Source organism: Dendropsophus ebraccatus, chromosome 2, assembly GCF_027789765.1.
Source record: "Dendropsophus ebraccatus isolate aDenEbr1 chromosome 2, aDenEbr1.pat, whole genome shotgun sequence".
Lineage (NCBI taxonomy): Eukaryota > Metazoa > Chordata > Amphibia > Anura > Hylidae > Dendropsophus > Dendropsophus ebraccatus.
The window spans coordinates 54,584,959-54,606,409 of record NC_091455.1 but is presented as its reverse complement, the minus strand read 5'-3'; the positions used below and the strand labels follow the sequence as shown (position 1 = coordinate 54,606,409).

Here is a 21,451-nt window from a genome sequence, read left to right as displayed (position 1 = left end):
CACTTCAGTAATAGGCAGGGTTAAACCAGGGGTAACCTATCTCGTACCTTTACCCCTTACCCCTTATACCTCTACCTATAATCATCTAATTATAAAACCTGTTTTTCATGTTTGTGTTTAATGTACATATAAATAAATACATGCTATAAGACGTATTATAGCATTTTCACCACAGTCCCTCCACTTTGTTTATTTATCGTACTCCAATTAGCCATACCACACAATGTAAAGTATGGCCGAGAGTCGTACTTTACATTGTCTGCACAGTCTATTTTGTGCTGCAGACTTGGGTCTCTCGTTGCCTGCATCTCAGACTTCAAGGATGCTCAGCCTAACTCACTCTTCCTCCATTTCTTCTAGTGTGCAAGAAGCAGGGTATAAAGTATTAAGCTGATGGTACCAGGTTCCCATTCGAATTCCCACGATTTTTCCTTATGTATCACCTCTATGCTGGAGGAGGTGCCGTAAGGAAGGCACTCTCCTACACACATTCTGGAGTTGCCTTCGCTGGTACCTTTCTGGAGGAAAGTATGGCAATTAGCCTCTAGCTCACGAGTTATGAGGTCTTCTTTTCCCAGCATTCTTCCTCCTGCATATCTCGGAAATACAGCTCAAGATACAGTATATCGCCCTTCTGTACTGTGACACCGGGTTAATGCTGCGAGGGCCTGCATCCCGATCTTATGGCGATGCCCTGACCCTTCTTCCGTTTCAACTGCACAAAACAAAAGAAGTAACACTCGGCACTACTACAACAAGCAGAGAGTCCAGGATTCCAATAGCTGAAAGGGTGATTACAGCAGGTGATGCTCAGCAGAACGCACACAGTTAATAGTATCAAACAAAGTCCAGTGAAGTTAAGGAGAAACTGCGGCAACTCACCGGTCTGTAGTGAATTCTTTTTTATTGATTCAACATTCTTGTACAGAAAGGCATCAGGGGGGTGAATGGGAGGACGTACACACGGACATACAGTGGATAGCGACGATCGTTTCGTGTGGACTAGCCACACTTCATCTGGCTAACACAGCCAGATGAAGCCAGATGAAGTGTGGCTAGTCCACACGAAACGATCGTCGCTATCCACTGTATGTCCGTGTGTACATCCTCCCATTCACCCCCCTGATGCCTTTCTGTACAAGAATGTTGATTTAATAAAGAAGAATTCACTACAGACCGGTGAGTTGCAGCAGTTTCTCCTTTACTTCAATGGACCTTCTTCCGTTTCACTTTGGTTGCGCAAAGTGGAAGATGTGAAGCGCATGGAGGACCTGCGACTGCTCTGCCCGCTTCTTCTGGACATGCTACTAGACCAGTTTACTAGAATTCAAGACTTTAATAATTCAGTGAAAGGTCTCCTAGGCCTTCATCCCCCCGTTTATTTTCATGCTCATCATCTGTTACCTTGATTATTATAATTTGCGTTTGCGCCGTACCTGGTACTGTTGTTTTTTTTTTTTAATGCAATAAAATTCTGAATTGAAAGAAAAAAAGAAAAAACTTACATGGCCAATAACCATTGACAAGTGTTCCCGGGAATGTTCCTTCTGCCCATAATTAGCTTGTGTAAAAGTGCCAGACGTCAGTCGACAAGCAAGCGATAATCATTGTTAGCGGCTGAATATCCCTCTGTGTAAACATATGTGCCTCCGATAACAATTTATAATGGCTGCACAAACAATACAGCAATCGTTCGTGTAGCCTGGCTGAACAGTGGATCGTGGGTTGTAAAGAGACTGCAAGCAACTACCAATCTCGCTGTGATTGTTTCTTATTTGCATCTGTCCATGGCCTAATTGTGGGGTAAAAGGACCCTAAGCTGCGTAAGAGAAAGAAATGGATACAAATATATACAGAAATAGAATGGGAAAAGTTGTACATAGTTGTAAAAGGGGTTACAGTTATATTAAAGTTTTTTTTTTTTTTAAGTAACTGTGTAGCTAGCCACACCCCTCTATAAATCAGATTATTTTTTTATTACCTGATTAATGAAGCCAGTAAAGAAAGGGCATTTTCCTACTATAAGTGTACTAAAGTTACCTTGTGTCACAGACAAACCTGAGGTTACTATCAGAGTCTATTTCTAGAGGTTACATCTGTTCATTGTGTTTTGTGCAGTTTACCTACCGCAAATGTGACTTTTGGAAACAAAACAAGAGTCCATTGGCACCAGACTCAACCATATGATTTGTATAAATAAGTGATGACCCCCATGTTCCCTGTAAGCATGTCTGTGAATGACAAATAAGAAGAGACATGGAGCCTCACAGCAGTTTAACTTATTTACAAAAATTTTTAGTCAGTCAGTCAGTCAGTACAGGACCCTATGCCACCAACGTGGCAACTACCTGTAAATTCAAGGACAATCTGTAAAAAACAGGGAACTTCTGTACTGCATGTGATGACTTAGAGGAGCTTATGTCAGGTCATTGTAGTTGTAGTTATCACTAGTTTTCACCTTTAGGCCACCTTCACACAACGTGCTTGTTAGTAAAACAACTTAATTAAGAATACTCCACTGTATTGAAGTACATAGAGCACCGGCCGTGGTGTATACACACTGTATACACTACGGCCAGTGTTCTATGCGGCTGCACAAATTAACTGACAGGTCTATTTTGTGCGGCCGCTATTCATTGAATAGTAGCGATACAGGACAGCCTGCTTTCACATTGTAAAGTATAGCTCCCAGCCATACTTTACATTGTCCTCTATGGCTAATTGGAGTGCGGGCATAACCGAATGTGCCCGCATTCCAATTAAAATGAAGTGATGTTTACCCAGCTCATACTGCAGTATTGGCCGTGTGAACATCTGAGACATTGGTCGTTGTTTGACTCTGCAAACAGCGGCTGTGTAAAACAACGGCCTATGTTAATACAGCAAGCATACACTCATGTTGCTTGTTGGCTGCCTTCTCCGCCGGTGGTGCCTGCGGGGTGTAGGGGGGGCCCAGTGGGTTTGGTCCTGTGACATTGGAGTTGCATGGTGGGTTTTGCAGTCGCTGACTGACACAGTATTGGTTTATTGTAAGGACTCATGTGGACCAGAAGACCTGCACGTGGTACATGAGGCAATATGGTTTGATCAAATTATATACCAACATCCTGGCGTTGGTTTTGAAATGTAGCTGAGAGGCATTAGTGTCAGCCATAGGTGTGAGGTGCAGCAGCTCCTTTCTCTTCATGTTCGTATAATACAGCATGTAAACATGGCCTTATATTAGAAAGGCTGGGCTCACACTGTGTTTTAGCCGTTTGTTTAATGGATCTGTTTTTAAATGGTTACTTTAATGTACACAAAAACTTGGAGAACCACATGTGTATGGTAAAACAAAAATGAATCCGTTTTAATCATTTTTATTTTTTATAATGGAAGTCAAAGGAAAAATGGATCAAAACAGATTGCACACAAATGCATTCATTTATTCATTTTTTCACCTCCACCCCCCTCCCCCCATTTAACAGATATGCTAAAAAGACTGCAAAAACACAGTGAGAACCCAACCTAAACTGACCTTTACACATATACCATTTATCAATATCATTAGTGATTTTTTAGCTTTTCAGATGTAAAATGTTGTCTCTTTGTGATTTTTAGCTCAATTGTCCAGAAAAAAGGAGTTTGACAACCATTTGTGGTAATGCTGCTATTCTTTCAGATAAGTACAGTTAAGCTCCAACATTGAATACAGGAGCTTAGGATATTGTGTGTGCTCTGTTCCCAATGCTGCAGAATCTACTTTACACACAGCAAGAAAAATGGGTATGGTACTAATATTAGCTAGAAATAAAATACAAAATAATGATAATATGCTTTATAAATACATTGGTGTCTTGGATTACGAGCATAATTGGTTCCGGGACTGTGCTTGTAATCCAAATCCACTCTTAAACCAAAGCAAATTTTCCCATAAGAAATCATAGAAATGCAGACAATTGGTTCCACACCCCAAAAATAATGATTTATTATTCTGAATTACATATAAACAAATGAAACAAACATTCAGAAACAGCAGAATATGTGATACTATAAGTTACTGTACAGTAATGGAGAGGATGGGAAACACAAGGGCTGACAGAGACTGCAGGGAGCATGAAGGAATAAGCAGGACAGATGTGGGCACAGTATAGCAGCGCTCTCTTTCCGGGGAGAGAGGGGTTACAGCTATGAAGAGATTACCTCCACAGTCCTGTCCCCTGATGTAAGCCCCAGCCTGAAGTGGATCTGCTATGATTTGGAAGGTGAGGGAGACTTCCTGGGTCAGAGTACAGAGTTGTAGACCCACGCTATGCAGAGTGCTAGCACTTGCAGTTCACTAATTGCAGACTGCACCCACCGTTTACAGCAGCAAGGTTAAAGGGACTCTGTCACCTCCAACCCACCCTCCTCAAAACCCGAAACTAAAGTCTGTAAGTAGGATAATACTGATAACTTAAGTTTAGAAGGTGTTTTGGAGGAGTCCCTTTAAATGGGGTTATCCAGCTTTTCCTCCTCTCTTGTCTCCAGATTGGGTGGGGTTTCAAACTCCGTTCCATTGAAGTAAATGGAGCTTAAAGCGACTCTGTACCCACTTTGTGACCACCCCAACTACTTATATCTTCTTTTAGCTGATAAGAAGTCAGGAGGCGGCGCATGCGCAATGACCGCTGATACTGTGCGGCCGGACAGAGGGAGGATATGGGAGGATAGATACAGGTATGTAACTTTAAAATGATACTGTAACCCCCCCTTACTCTCGCTTTATTTCACTGATGGACAGTGTCACCTAGGCGGGGCTTCACAACAGTTGGGCCCCATCTCCCGTGAAGCCCCGCCTACATGTCACTGTCCACTGATGAAATGAAGTGATTTTTAGAGCAGAAAGAAGACACAAACAAGTTTTATACAGGTATATATTAAATGTTCAGCATCTAAGCTTGTGGATGGTGCAGAGAACTACACATAAAGTATGGGGGGGGGGTGACAGTATCACTTTAGGCTGGGTTCACACTACGTATATTTCAGTCAGTATTGTGGTCCTCATATTGCAACCAAAACCAGGAGTGGATTAAAAACACAGAAAGGCTCTGTCCACACAATGTTGAAATTGAGTGGACAGCCGCCATATAATGGCAAATATTTGCTGTTATTTTAATATAACAGCCGTTGTTTTAAAATAATAGCAAATATTTGGCATTAAATGGCGGCCATCCACTCAATTTCAACATTGTGTGAACAGATCCTTTCTGTGTTTTCAATCCACTCCTGGTTTTGGTTGCAATATGAGGACCACAATACTGACTGAAATATACGTAGTGTGAACCCAGCTGTAAATGTAGAATTCCCAATGCAGGGGTCTATAGCTACCATGTGCTCTTGTGCCATGTCTTATTGTGGCGGAAAGGCCCTTGGGCCCTCTACAGCTCCAGGGGCCACCTATACAGCCCATCAGTTTGTTTTCCCTTCTATGAGGTGATCAGTTCTTGCTGACATCTAAAGATGGATACCAGAGCATAACTAACATATCAGAATTCCAGTAATGAAATGCACCTATTAAAAACAATTACTTTATTTACAAGTGTTTGTCTTACAGAACACACATATGTCCAGAGTCGGAGATTCTCTTATGGACAGTAGTAAATATAGACATGGTTTTATATACAAATGTCAATGCTTTATAATACAGTCCCGGGTTGTGTAATAGTCATGCAGTTGCAGCAGACAGTATATTACAACAGTCATTTAGATACGTTCATTGAATTCCTTGAAGAAGAACTTTTGGGAATTATAATAAAAGGAATCATAATTATTATATACAATGTGATTTATAGTTAAAACACTATAAATGCGTACTTATATAACACTCATTATGTCTTACGATAGACAATTAAAATAAATACTAAATATACATCATTTCTACAAACTTCATAGGACTCTGTTCACTTTATTACCTTCTCCCTTCCATCAGTTTTTAATTATTTGGGTTGTAAAAAAATATATATATTTGACCTCAATGGTCAAGTCAATGGTCTCAGTCATGAATGGAAATGATGGCAGATAAGGGAACAAAGTCTTTTCCAGTTTGATTGGTTGGGATTCGGCTGTTCTGACCCCCTGATCAGTAGAGTTGGGAGAAGCATTTCACTCTCTGGCTCATTGCAGGAGATGGGCACCATTGTAAGTCTATGGAGCCTATCTCGCCCGTAACGATCAGTAGGAGTCTTAACACCCAGACTCAAACCAATCAAGACTGTTTAAAGTGACATGGTCAAGTAAACTTTCTATTTTAAGAGGAACATACAATTTTACCTTATTTTAAATAGCGTTGAGTATATACAGTGTAATGTACATGCTTATATGAGAAGCATGTTCAATTAATCATTTAGATTATTGAGAATTAATAGGTAAAACACTGGGTTCTGCGATTAGCATATTACATCGATTTGGTGATGTACATTAGATGCATCTGTAGTGAGCAGCATACAGCAGAGGTCTGTGAACTAGGGATGGTCCGAACCGAGTTCGGTTCGGGTTCGTACGAACCCGAACTCTCGGTAATGATTCCCGCTGTCTGCCCACTCCGTGCAGCGGGCGGATCCAGCGGGGGGAACGCCTGGAAAACTGGGATACAGCCATAGCCATAGGCTGTATCCCAGTTTTCCAGGCGGTCCTCCCGCTGTATCCACCCGCTCCACAGAGCCGGCAGACAGCGGGAATCTGATGCCGAGCGTTCGGGTTCATACGAACCCGAACCTCGGAGAGTTCGGACCATCCCTACTGTGAACTAGCACCCATGTGTGTACCAAACTGATTGACTTTGGATGGTGTCACTTAATGGGCTTTTAGTCTGTATCTGAACTCAACATCATCAGTTGGTTGTAAGATGCCCAGGCCTGCGCGGGACTGATCTAGGGGTGGGGATTTTACATTTTTATCCACAAGTTCCATGTCAAAGTAAGAAATTAACAGAGTCAGTAGCTGTTTGATCTCATGCACCGCAAACTGACGTCCAGGGCACTTGGTTTTCCCAGACCCAAATGGCAAGTAGTAGTATTTTAGTTTCTTTCCTTTGAGGTAGAAATCGGTCTTTTCTTTGCCATTCTCATTCAGGTACCGATCATATTTGAATGTCTGAAAAATAATAGAGTAGAGATCTAGGTTAATTGTGGACATGGTATGCTTTGGATAAACAGCAAAGATGACTGCATCTTCTAAAAATATCGGATGGTACATTGAAGGTGCTATGGTTAGGTGGGCCACATTGTAATACTCACCATAGGGTCTTCATAAACTTCTGGATCCAAATGAACAGTCTGGGGGTAGAGGGCGATAATGTCATCTTTACGGATGTTGTATGCTCCTTTCTCTTCCAGTTGTAAAACAAAATTTTCCTTGGCCACTCTGATGTTAAGGGAGGCGCTTGATAGCCTCATTGATTCCTTGATGATGCTGTCTGTAAGGAACAACCAGGACAGATGTAAGTCTACTGTGCAGCTGAGGAACCTAGGATTACCTATCACCTATGTGAGACTTACCTAAAACTGGCATGTTATCCAGATGACGGCGGTTCAGAAAAATGTACTTGTCGTCAAAGGTCACCTTCTGGGAAGCTTCTTCCAAAATCTTGTTGATTTCCTCAGTGGCTGCCTTCATTGCTTTTGGGCATCTGTTCAATCATATTAAATTTTATTACTTTATTTAAAAATTGATCTTATATGACAAACACCCAGATAAAAATAGGCAATGTGTAAGGAGGCAGAAGTTTTGTCTTACCTAAGGAGGTAGTAGACACACCAAAAAGTTGCCGGAAGGGTGTTGGCTTGAGATGCCCAGAGGAGTGCCACATGGGTCTTTGCCTTCTCTGCATCATTTAGAGTAGATAGTGTGTCATTCAAGAACATCCTGAGGGTCACAATGTCTGAGAGGTTATTTCTTTTCCTGAGATTCTCATGATGCATATCCTTTGCTAGGCTTTCTCTGGCACTGTAAGCTGATTTGAAGACATGTATGGGTAGACCTGCTACTAGTGCTGGGAAAATTCTGTCGAATTCTTTGAAGTTTTCAATGACGTTAAGAATCAGGGCTCTTTGTGCTTCCTGTCTGGCTAAACTCTTGTCATCTTTGAACTCTTTGCCAAAAAGAGTCAAGTAACCGGACTCGAACATCACTCGGTAACAGAAGGCATAGAGCCCATCGCTTATCCATTCGTTTGCTTTGGATGCAATGGGCTGCAACATTGTGTGCTGAAGATTTTCCATCATATTAGTGATGAGAGGTTCTAGTGCATCTCCCTGCATTGTCTTATTGAATGTTTCGTGTATATTCTCAGTAGTTTTGCCATCAACGGGATTTAAGCTGCTGTGTCCAAAAGCCTGACAAAGAATGGGGCATTGTAATTGATATACAATAAGGAATAATAGAACATATATATATATATATATATATATATATATAGTGTCACTTCTAGTTGTATAAATTTATAGTCACTGCAAAACTACATCCATAGACCCTATACTACTGTATAACCCGCAAGCCATTCTTGCCTCTATGGCAGTATAGCTATATACTGTAGCTAGAGTATAAAACAATTGCAGGCTATAGATACTGTATTATAGATCCCTGCAACAATATGCATGAGCCAGAGAGATCTGACGATCATTGGGGGTCTCAACTCCTAGACCCTAACCGGTCAAAACGCTACAATTAATTTTAATGATCTGATATGGAAAACATTTTTGTATAGAACTTTACAATCAAACAAATTCCAGCTAGAGTTTCTATACAGTTAAAATAAATTCAATACATTATTAATTATCTATTTATAATTGTTTAAGTATCCTTTACTCCATAACTAAATGAAAGGCTGATCTTTTATAATCTAAATGATTTTACAACCTAACTACAAGGCTTATTAAGATAACGTGGCATGGGTTATCTAGAGTATTCCACTGTAAAGGGACTATCTTATGCTAGAATATTACTTATATTAACGCTTTACCTTGGCAGAGGTCGCAAAGTGGAATTTCTGCCAATCGAAGTGTCGCCCATGACGCATCACTGCATTAAAGGAAAATGCGTCTGTGACAAAATGCACAAATTTTCCAGCAATTTTGCAGGTGAAGACATCTCCGTATTTTTTCTGCCTCGACTTGAGAAACTCTAGAGGATTGGCACCAAACTGCAGGGCACATCCGAGGTAGGGTATAAAGCCATTTTCCAGAGGCGGCTCTCCTGGCTGCCTAAACGTGGTAGAAACAAATATACATGTCCATATATTAGCTCAATGCAATCCGGTCGTCCTATAGAATCACATTGAATGTTTATATTGCCAGATTCCATAGCCATTATTTGCTTAAGCACTGTTAGTTTTTTAACAAATACATGTACTGACCATTATACAGCAGGTCAAATTAACAGGTGAGGGCAAATATTTGTAAAGGTGCTTGATCTAGGTATTGGCACAAGCTTTTTAGTTCTTCTTTTTATTGAAATAAATAAATATAATTAATAATTTATCATTATAAATTGGAGCATATAGGATATATTAGTGTAATGTATGATTTGGATATCTAATAGAACAGATTAAATCACCAATATATAGTATAGATACAATAATGGAAATTAGGAAAAATATATTATTGATATAATACTAAAAAGAAGTAATCCGAGTTTCTTACCGTCTTCTAATGCCAACGATAAGCCAGAAGAAACAACACAAAGCCACAACTAATCCCCAAATCAGCGATATAGTCAGCATCTTTTCAGGTGTAGCCTTGATACAAGCTAGAATGTGGAGCACACTGTTAGCGAAGAGCCAAGAGCACTGCTGATACAACAAAGTGCCCACCACTTATATACACTCAGGACTAAAGGGGCTGTGTAGCTATTAAACCCTAGCAGCCATTAAAAAAGGTACTAATTAACTTCTCCACCAATCAGGAGCCTGCCTTTTAGCCCTCACAGGTATCTGTAAAAATTATTGGAAAAAAAAAATCAACCTAGACCATTGGAGTAATGGCCTTGACCGTAGTCCATAGGTATGAGGAGAAGTTCCAATGTAAGCAAAGAGTTGTAATAGTAGATAATTTGAAGGTCTCTGGGGTGTGTGCTCACACTCTCATACAAGTTTACTAGATGCTGACTACAGTTCAAATCTAACGGTTACTGTAGAGCAAATTTAAACACATGAATGTGTATTGTGTCTTTTTGTGTATGTGTCTGTAAGGTGATATATATATATATATATATATATATATATATATATATATATACCTCTTTGAGCTGACCACCCAAATTTGCACAAAAAAGTCTTAGTTGTCTAATAAAGTGAATAAGCATGTACAGCACCCAAATAGCACAAATAATGCTGTTTGTTCCCCATAACTTTCATAGTCCCCTGCAAGGCTTCCAATCTCATTCCCAGTCACCAACATTACTTCTCATCTAATTTCTAGTCTACATGATGGCTTTGTATTTCATTCCTAGTCCACAACATAGCTCCCAAACTCATTCCTAGTCTAAAGAATAGATCCCCATCTCATTTCTGGCCCACAGCATAGCTCCCCTCTAATTCCTAGTCCCTAGCATGGCTCCCCATCTCATTCCTAGTCCCTAGCATGGCTCCCCATCTCATTCTGTGTCCCTAGCATGGCTCCCCATCTCATTCTGTGTCCCCAGTATGGCTCCCCATCTCAGTCCTGGCCTCAGTATTGCTCCCCATCTCATTCCGTGTCCCCAGTATGGCTCCCCATCTCATTCTGTGTCCCCAGTATGGCTCCCCTCTAATTCCTAGTCCCTAGCATGGCTCCCCATCTCATTCTGTGTCCCCAGTATGGCTCCCCATCTCAGTCCTGGCCTCAGTATTGCTCCCCATCTCATTCTGTGTCCCCAGCATGGCTCCCCATCTCATTCAGTGTCCACAGCATGGCTCCCCATCTCATTCAGTGTCCCCAGCATGGCTCCCATCTCATTCTGTGTCCCCAGCATGGCTCCCCACCTCATTCTGTGTCCCAAGCATGGCTCCCCACCTTATTCTGTGTCCCCAGCATGGCTCCCCATCTGATTCTGTGCCCCAGTATGGCTCCCCACCTCATTCTGTGTCCCCAGCATGGCTCCCCATCTCATTCTGTGTTTCCAGCATGGCTCCCTATCTCAGTCCTGGCCTACAGCATAGCTCCCCTCTAATTTCTAGTCCATAGCATGGACTCTCATTTTTGGCTCCTTGGATTGCATGGCTCCCCATGTCATGCTGCATCCCCAGCATGGCTCCCCATCTCATTCTGTGTCCCCAGCATGGCTTCCTATCTCATTCTGTGTCCCCAGCATGGCTCCCCATCTCATTGTGTCCCCAGCATGGCTCCCCATCTCATTCAGTGTCCCCAGCATGGCTCCCATCTCATTCTGTGTCCCCAGCATGGCTCCCCATCTCATTCAGTGTCCCCAGCATGGCTCCCCATCTCATTCAGTGTCCCCAGTATGGCTCCCCACCTCATTCCGTGTCCCCAGCATGGCTCCCCACCTCATTCTGTGTCCCCAGCATGGCTCCCCACCTCATTCTGTGTCCCAAGCATGGCTCCCCACCTCATTCTGTGTCCCAAGCATGGCTCCCCACCTTATCCTGTTTCCCCAGCATGGCTCCCTATCTCATTCCTAGTACACAGCATGGCTCCCATCTCATTCAGTGTCCCCAGCATGGCTCCCCATCTCATTCTGTGTCCCCAGCATGTCTCCCATCTCATTCTGTGTCCCCAGCATGGCTCCTCACCTCATTCTGTGTCCCAAGCATGGCTCCCCACCTTATTCTGTGTCCCCAGTATGGCTCCCCACCTCATTCCGTGTCCCCAGCATGGCTCCCCACCTCATTCTGTGTCCCCAGCATGGCTCCCCACGTCATTCCGTGTCCCCAGCATGGCTCCCCACCTCATTCTGTGTCCCCAGCATGGCTCCCCACCTCATTCTGTGTCCCAAGCATGGCTCCCCACCTCATTCTGTGTCCCAAGCATGGCTCCCCACCTTATCCTGTTTCCCCAGCATGGCTCCCTATCTCATTCCTAGTACACAGCATGGCTCCCATCTCATTCAGTGTCCCCAGCATGGCTCCCCATCTCATTCTGTGTCCCCAGCATGTCTCCCATCTCATTCTGTGTCCCCAGCATGGCTCCCCACCTCATTCTGTGTCCCAAGCATGGCTCCCCACCTCATTCTGTGTCCCAAGCATGGCTCCCCACCTTATCCTGTTTCCCCAGCATGGCTCCCTATCTCATTCCTAGTACACAGCATGGCTCCCATCTCATTCAGTGTCCCCAGCATGGCTCCCCATCTCATTCTGTGTCCCCAGCATGTCTCCCATCTCATTCTGTGTCCCAAGCATGGCTCCCCACCTTATTCTGTGTCCCCAGCATGGCTCCCCATCCCATTCTGTGTCTCCAGTATGGCTCCCCACCTCATTCCGTGTCCCCAGCATGGCTCCCCACCTCATTCTGTGTCCCCAGCATGGCTCCCCACGTCATTCCTTGTCCCCAGCATGGCTCCCCACCTCATTCTGTGTCCCCAGCATGGCTCCCCATCTCATTCTGTGTTTCCAGTATGGCTTCCCATCTCAGTCCTGGCCTCAGTATTTCTTCCAATCTCATTTCTGGCCCACAGCATAGCTCCCCTCTAATTCCTAGTCCCTAGCATGGACTCTCATTTTTGGCTCCTTGGATTGCATGGCTCCCCATGTCATGTTGCATCCCCAGCATGACTCCCCATCTCATTCTGTGTCCCCAGCATGGCTCCTCATCTTATTCAGTGTTCCCAGCATGGCTCCCCATCTCATTCAGTGTCCCCAGCATGGCTCCCATCTCATTCTGTGTCCCCAGCATGGCTCCCCATCTCATTCCGTGTCCACAGCATGGCTCCCCATCTCAGTGTCCCCAGCATGGCTCCCTATCTGATTCTGTGTCCCCAGCATGGCTCCCCATCTCATTCCGTGTCCACAGCATGGCTCCCCATCTCAGTGTCCCCTGCATGGCTCCCCATCTCATTCTGTGTCCCCAGCATGGCTCCCAATCTCATTCAGTGTCCCCAGCATGGCTCCACCTTTTAGTTCTAAGCTTTAGCTTGGCTTTCAATCTTAGTCCTGTCTAGCACTCCATCTCATTACTGTTCCATATCTCATTTTGAGTTCTCCCTATTTCAGCCCCTGTCCCCAGCATAACTCTTTCTAATTCCTGGTAAACAGTATCGCTCTTTTCACAGTTCCAGCCCCCAGCACGTCTCCCTTCTAATTCATAGACGCCAACATGGCTTCAATCTCATTCCTGGCCCCATGAAAAGTTCCCATTCTTAACCCAGCACGGCTCCCCTCATAGTCCTCAGTATGGCTGTTCATCTTATTACTGGACCCAACATGGCTCCCTATCTCATTGCAGGCGCCATGCATGGCCTTAAATCTTATTCTGTGTCCTCATTCCTGGCCTCCCAGCATGGCTACTCTTCTCATTGGATTATAAGATCCTCCCTTTTCCTGCCTTCTAGCTGAAAAAACTCACCGGTGCTAAAAATGCTCCCCCTACTACTTTATTAGCTCAAATGATGTGGCACAGTGTTGGCACCATCTCACAACTGATGTCTTTTGCAAGTCTCCTCCTTCTTGCTTCAGCATTGTGATGCAGTGCAGGGCAGATCTGCTTCCAGATGATTCACTGTGCATTAATGTATTCAATGTGTGATCTGTTAAAAGGGGTTCCAGGTGAGAAAGATTCTCATAAAAGTGGTCTTTGTATAGAGTGGCAGCCTTCATAGTCTATATCAGGAGAAACATTGGTAACAGAAAAAAGTGGTCTAGGATTGGGTGGCCTTCTTAGAAGGTTTTGCTGTGTGTGTATATACAATGATATAGAAAGATTTGATCACTTTTTTTAGGAAATAATATAAATACAGGAATTCAGTTGTGTAGGGGCTGACTGAACACTACTAGACATCCCAAGCCACTGTGAAAACGTATGTTGATTCTGCAGATCAGCACTAATTTACAGAGCCTAGGACATCACTGTATCGTTCACGTGAGCCTATGTGCAGAAGGCCCAGCACTCTCTGGCTTGGCCCAATACAACAATACTCCCACAATCTCACTGCATGGACAGACCTGAGTTTTACAAAATAAAACTATTATGCTCCTATCCTTTGCTTAAGGTCCCTATACATCTTAGACTTATGTTGGAGAAACCATTCAGCCACTGGTATAAGGTGTATGGGGCCATCTAGAACAACCACCGACAAATAATGTCTGGGGTGATACGGGTCGGCCATGGAAAATCACGGCTGACTTGTTCCAAGAGGTAAGCAGCAGTAAGAAGGCTCTTGCTGCGGCTTACCTCTCCCTATAGAAAACATAGGAACACTCAGCCGTTCCAAACGTTCAGGGAGGACGGGCAGCGACGGGACACATAATTGACAGCTGGACGATCATTCGACCAACAGTTACTGAAGTTGTATGAGGGCCTTTAGTCCTTTCCAAGGGTGTCGGCGCTCTTGTCTATAAACATTCATCTTCTGCCTTGTGAGCTCTTCTCAAGGAAATGTAAGGCATGGTTCAGTTCTAAATTTCTTGCAGTCAAATTAATTTAACAAGAACAATGATGCCTCCTTTATAGGTCAGAATTACATTATCAGCTCACATTATCGATTCCAACCAACATTCCTCTTGGGAAACCCTAGCCTTTTCATAAAGCTTCTTCAAGCATCTTGAAGTTTTTCATTTCAAGCTCTATAAGCCACTGTCTTAGCACATGGAAACCACATGAAACAGTGGTGCCTGTCACCTGATTCACTTGTACAGTCCATGCCCAAAACATGACATTAATGGAGTAAAGGCACCTTTATGTAAAAACGTCTATGGTGTTTGTGCCCCAAGTCCTTCTACCGGATTGGATTTCAGCATTAGATTAACGTCTCCTTAACCTGTCATGTTAAATGTCTGCAGGCAGCATGTTATACAATAGAAGCTAAGCAGATTGCTATATAGTTTTGTGGGAAAAGCTCCAGGGTAACTTGTCATCCTCCTGCTTTATAACATGCTGCCTGCAGACTGGACTGTATTTTCAATGCATCTTCTTCAATGGGAAACTATCAGCCAATAAGACCAATCTAACCTGCTGATATGTCCCTATTACGCATAGAGGGCTGAGGATGTAGGTACGTTTCTTACCTTCATCTTTGGCGCTGTTTCCATGCAGTTTGTAGTTAAAACACTAGACTAATAACGCGGTTTGGTGCACTGGGAATGGGCTTACCGCCCCCAGATGCAACCCCTCACTGATATTCATTAGAAGGGGTGGACTGGACAGTGCAGATCAGTGCACTGGGGGGGGGGGGGGGCTGGTCTAATGTTTTGCCATTTAGTCTAATCTAAGCTGGTTTCTGTGTTCAGGGATTTAATTTGTTCATGCACATTTCTTTGTTGCATTGGACCGCATTGGCTTTTAGAAAAAGCTGCACTTCTCCTTTCATGTTCTTTATTGAATGCATTTATATTTCAAAATTGATCTAGGCTCTAGTTCAAAATTACTTAAACCAAACTTATTGGTTCCAAAAAGTTACAAAATGCTGCTGCTCAGTTAACTCTGTAGTCTGACTTGCTTTAAAGCAACTCCGTACCCACAATCTGTCCCCCCCCCAAACCACTTGTACCTTTGGATAGCTCCTTTTAATCCAAGATCTGTCCTGGGGTCCGTTCGGCAGAGGATGCAGTTATTGTCATTAAAACAACTTTAATCCTGCAGCGCTGTGTCTAACGGTCGGGGCTTACATTTGTATATGCATTAGGCTGGCACACCCTCTCTGTCCTTCCTCCCCACTCTCCTCATCATTAGGAATGATCCAGGAACATTTACTGCTGTTTGAGCTTTGCACCGGTGTATTAACGATCCAGACCATGTTCATTATACACACAGGTGGGGAATAGGAAGCAATCTGCCTGGAGCATTCCTAATGATGATGAGGGTGGGGAGAAAGGACATAGAGGGTGTGCCAGCCTAATGCATATACAAATGTAAGCCCCGGCCGTTAGACACAGCGCTGCAGGATTAAAAGTTGTTTTTATGACAATAACTGCATCCCCTGCCGAACGGACCCCAGGACAGATCTTGGATTAAAAGCAGCTATCCGAAGGTACAAGTGGTTTGGGGGGGGGGGGGGGGGGGGTCAGATTGTGGGTACAGAGTCGCTTTAAGGGTCCCTGTTGTTTAAATAAACCTAAAAAAATCATATCATAGTGGGGAGTTCAGGTGCAGAGACACACACTGAACAGTGCCCCATCAGCATCTTTCAGCTCTTACTTATACCTTATCAGGCCTATAAACTGCTCTATGAGATGAGGCAATAACAGTACAATAGAACAGTCAGGTCTCTGACAAGAATCGCTTGTTCCTTATTCTGCCCTATCATGACACCAGAGTTCCAATAAAGAAATCCAAAATTTCCATATGCTGAAATCTGCAGCTTTTTGGCAGCTTTGATTCTATTACGAGTTGCCAAGATCTCATAAGATGGAATACTGCCAATGAACATAGTAGAAGTGGTTAAGGAATCCAGTGGCCTCTGCTCACAATTGCACCTGTAATCTGATGTGATAAGGATATGCAGAATAGGTGAATGTGTATAGCTAGCTGTAACATGAATATGACTGGCCATAAAAAAGATACACGTGGAAGTAGGAAAAATGGAATTCTGTAGTATAGTCTAGAAATTGAATAAATTATACCAAGCGAAATACTTACATAATCACATTCTGAAATGAACAATAAACTATATATAAGGGTTGTCTGGGCAGGGGACCTTTTAGATATATGCCGGGGAACAAGAAGGGGAGTGATTACACTTACCTTCTTTGGCTTCTGCACTGCCGTTATTGTACTGTGCATGGATTCTGGGTTTGTGATATTGCTGACCTGCAATGTATCAATGGATACTCTTGAATGAGTACTTCGTTGGATTTTTTTCACTGATCTCCCTGAGCTCAGTGATTGCTGTGTTTTGCTTGTCTACTTTTCATTGCCCCCATTAGCCAGAATCCTGCTCTACAATAATGAGGGGCAATACCCCCAAACAGCTGTCTCTGGATGGATGCCTGGCTTTGCTTTTCCCTTGTCATGTCTCAATACTCGTAACTGAGTTAGACTTTGACACACCCTGGTATTTCCCTATTTATGTTCCACTTCCAATACTCGCAACCGAGCAGCTACGTATCAGGTTGGTTTGGAGCTACTCCTTGGCAACAGGATTTCCTTCCCTGGAGGGATATCTGGCTATTCCCGTGTTTTAAGACTCGCAACTGAGGCTCCACTGACCCATTTTTATAGGGGGCAATGTATCAATGGAAACTCCTGAGTATTTCATTGGATTTTTTTTTACTGATCTCCCTGAGCTCAGTGATTGCATTGTTTTGTTGACCTGCCAAGTCAGTCAGTGGCTGCAGCATAGTCCTGAGGGGGCCTTGTTTAGAGTTTTCTGTTTTAAAGTTAGCAGGGTTGGAGAATGGAGAGGAAGTATGGGGAGGAGAAAAGTCTTATATATGCAGCTGTCAGCAGACTAGAACAAACTTTTAAACTGTTTAGGAGCTCCTGACACGGACAGAATTCTACGGACGTGTGCATATGGCACTAAGTCTTCAGTGTTCTTAATGGACATCAATGTCATCAAGAACCATTGTGGCTTTTAGGCCTCATTCACATGTCAGTATATTTGTCAGTAAATGTCAGTAAATGCAGATCCCATAGACTTCTACTGGTGTTCTGTGCTGCAATTATGATCTGCACTAGGACATGTCCTTTTTTTTTTGCAGATTTGTAAACATTGAGGACGTCTGAATAGGCACATAGAAACCAAAGGTATCTAACTTTGTCCACAATTACAGATCCGCAATTACGGACAAATTATGCAGATGTGTGAATGAGCTATTATAGCAGAACTACCTCTCTTTAGGACTTTCATGTGTCGGCCAGTGGCTACAAAAAGAACCTGTCCTGACCTGTAAAGATGTGACTAAATGAGTATATTACACCCCACTTTTTAGGAATGTCCACCCTCACTACAAATTTAGCGATCAGTCAGTCTTAGGCCCCGATTACACGGGGAGTTTCAGAGGAGCTATTGTGCTGCTGGAGCTATTACACACGCCAGCAACAAGCGGGTGAGAGTAGGGGGCGCTGCCAGGTGATCGATAGATCGTCCGGGCAGCCCATAGAAGACAGCGCTGGTCTGCTTCTGCCACTCCTATTACACGGAGTGACGGCAGCAGATCGCTGCTATCTAGATCGTTGATGTTTCAACATGTTAGGAGACAACGATCAGCCGACATCGTGCAGCACTGCTCCCTGCCTTGGCTGTGCAGGGAACTACAGCCAACTCTAATCACTTGTAAGGGGCCACACTTTGTGAAATGGGAAAACCCCTTTAACCCCTTAAGGACAGAGCCTGAAATGGCCTTAATGACAGAGACAAATTTTATGAATATGACCAGTGTCACTTTATTCATTAATAACTTCGGGATGCTTTTACCTATCCGGCTGATTCTGAGATTGTTTTCTCGTGACATATTGTACTTTACATTTCTGGTAAATTGGAGTCGATAATCATAACAAATCTTTATGAAAAAAACCCAAATAATGTGAAAAAATGTGAAAAACTGCATTTTTCCAACTTTGAAACTTCTTTGCGTATACAGAAAGTGGTTATACCACATAAATTATATATTAAATAGCATTAGCAACATGTCTACTTTATGTTGGCGGCATTTATTAAACGATCTTTAATTTTTTTTAGACAATAGGAAGCTTAAAACATTAGCAGCAAATTTCCAAATTTTCAGTAAAATTTCAAAATCAGATATTTTTAGGGACCTGTTCAGGTTTAAAGTGTATTTGAGGGGCCTGTATGTTAGAAAGCCCCACAAAGCACCCCATTTCAGAAACTGCACCCCCCACACTCTGCAAAAGCATATCCAGAAAGTGTTTTAACCCTTTAGGGGAGTCACAGAAATAAAAGCTAAGTGTGTAAGAAATTTGAAAATTTAAATTTTCTGTGCAGAGATTTTATTGTAATCCAATATTTTTCATAATTATAAACCTATTACCAGAGAAATGCACCCCAATAATTATTGCCCCGATTCTGCAGTTTATAGAAATACCCCATATGTGGCCCTATTGCGCTATTTGACGCAACCACAAGCCTCAGATACAAAGGAGCGCCTAGTGAATTTCAACGCCTCCGTTATATTTGGTCATTTCTGACTGTACCACTTCAGGTTGGCAGAGGCTCTGGGTTGCCAAAACCTAAAAAACACCCCTAAAGGGACACCATTTAGAAAACTACACCCCTCAAGGAATGTAACAAGGGGTGCGGTGAGCATTTGGACCCCACAGGTGCTTCACAGATTTTCCGAACAATATGGCGTGAAAAAAGAAAAATTTATTTTTTACACTAAAACGTTGTTCTAGCCTTCAATTTTTCATTTTCTTAAAGGGATAAGAGGAAAAAAAAGACACAAAATATGTAGCGCAGTTTCTCCCGAGTACAGAAATACCCCACATGTGGCGATAAAGTGCCAAGCGGGCGCAGGACGAGCCTCCAAAGGGAAGGAGCGCCAATTGGCTTTTGGAAGCTGAATTTCACTGGAAAGGATTTCAAGGGCCATGTCGCATTTACAGAGCCCTCGTGCTGCCAAGACACTGGAAACCCCCCACAAGTGACCCCATTCTGGAAACTATACCCCTCAAGGAATCTAACAAGGGGTGCAGTGAGCATATGGACCCCACTGGTGACGGGCACAAATATGGAACAATGTGACGTAAAAGTAAAAAATTTCATTTTTTCACTTTCATGGCACAAATGTGCCCGTCATCAAGGGGTCCATATCCTCACTGCACCCCTTGTTAGATTCCTTGAGGGGTGCAGTTTCCATAATGGGGTCACTTGTGGGGGGGTTCCAGTGTTTTGGCAGCACGAGGGCTCTGTAAATGCGACATGGCGTTCATCATCCATTCTAGCCAAATCCAACCTCCAAAATCCAAATGGCGCTCCTTCCCTTCAGAGGCTTGCCCTGCGCCCACATGGCGCTTTATGTCCACATGTGGGGTATTTACGGACTCGGGGGAAATTGCTCTACACATATTGTGTGTTTTTTTCTCTTTTAACCCCTTGTGAAAATGATAAATTCAAGGCTAAACCAACATTATAGTGTAAAAAATGTAATATTTCATTTTCACGCCACATTGTTCCACATTTGTGCCCGTCACCAGTGGGGTCCATATGCTCACTACACCCCTTGTTACATTCCTTGAGGGGTGTAGTTTCCATAATGGGGTCACTTGTGGGGGGTTTCAACTGTCTTGGCAACACAGAAGCCTTTTGAATGCAACATGGCCCCTCGAAATCCATTCCATCCAAATCCAGCCTTCAAAAACCAAATGGCGCTCCGTCCCTTCGGAGGCTTACCCTGCACCCGCATGGTGCTTTATGTCCACATGTGGGGTATTTCCGTACTCAGGGGAAATTGCTCTACATATTTAGTGTTTTTTTTTATCTTTTAGCCCCTTGTGAAAATGAAAAAATCATGACAAGATTAATGATTTAGAGTAAAAATTTTACAAAAATTACACTAAATGTTGGTCTAGCCTTGATTTTTTCCATTTCCACAAGGGGTTAAAAAAGAAAATTAACACAAAACGTGTAGGGTAGTTTCCCCTGATTACGAAAATACCCCATATGTGGGCATAATGTGCCATATGGGCACAGGGCAAGCCACCAAAGGGACAGAGCGCCATTTAGAGGCTGGAATGGAGGATGGAGTCCATGTCGCAATTACAAAGCTCCTGTGCTGCCAGAACAGTAGAAACCCCCGACAAGTGACTCCATTCTGGAAACTACACCCCATAAGGAATCTAACAAGGGGTGCAGTGAGCATATGGACCCCACTGGTGACAGGCACTTACGTAGAACATGTGCCGAGAAAATAAAAAATACAATTTTTTTCATTTTCACGTCCCAAATGTGGCCGTCACCAGGGGGCCATATCCCCGCTGCCCCCCTTGTTAGATTCCTTATGGGGTGTAGTTTCCAGAATGGGGTCACTTGTGGGGGGTTTCTACTGTCCTGGCCGCACAGAGGCTTTGTAATTGCATCATGGCATCCTCTAATGGGAATGGCGGCCATACCTACTTAGCTGGGGAAAAGGGACAATTCTAATTTATTTGGGGGTATTAGGCCAATTATTAGTTTATAAGGTTGGAAATGACAGGTGTCCATCAAACTCAACCTGTGTTGATCCAGAGGAAGGCAAAAAACCCTTGTGAGGCAGACGACAGTAGCCTCATCACAGGGGAAAAATTCCTTCCCGACTCCATAATGGCGATCAGAATAATCCCTGGATCAACGTGACCCCTGAAATAGGAATAAGGGACAGAATTTAGATAATGTAGAACCCCAGTGA

At 43.4% G+C, this 21,451-nt stretch overlaps 1 protein-coding gene across 1 annotated transcript; it reads right to left on the bottom strand.

Annotated features, from left to right (window-relative positions):
- Nucleotides 1-6,813: 6,813 nt before the first annotated feature.
- CYP7A1 (cytochrome P450 family 7 subfamily A member 1) lies at nt 6,814-9,739 on the bottom strand. Its single transcript, XM_069960010.1, has 6 exons — nt 9,660-9,739; nt 8,981-9,221; nt 7,756-8,354; nt 7,518-7,648; nt 7,257-7,435; nt 6,814-7,113 (listed from the first exon to the last, which is right to left on the bottom strand). The coding sequence occupies exons 1-6, from the start codon at nt 9,737-9,739 to the stop codon at nt 6,814-6,816; spliced, it is 1,530 nt and encodes a 509-aa protein (XP_069816111.1).
- Between the last annotated feature and the right edge of the window lie 11,712 nt (nt 9,740-21,451).

Coding starts and splice junctions, on each gene's coding strand:
- CYP7A1 (XM_069960010.1), bottom strand. CDS start 9,739: ATGCTGACTATATCGCTGATTTGGGGATTAGTTGTGGCTTTGTGTTGT. Junction 9,222..9,659: donor ATCGTTGGCATTAGAAGACG/GTAAGAAACTCG, acceptor TACCACGTTTAG/GCAGCCAGGAGAGCCGCCTC. Junction 8,355..8,980: donor ACTTTGCGACCTCTGCCAAG/GTAAAGCGTTAA, acceptor ATTCTTTGTCAG/GCTTTTGGACACAGCAGCTT.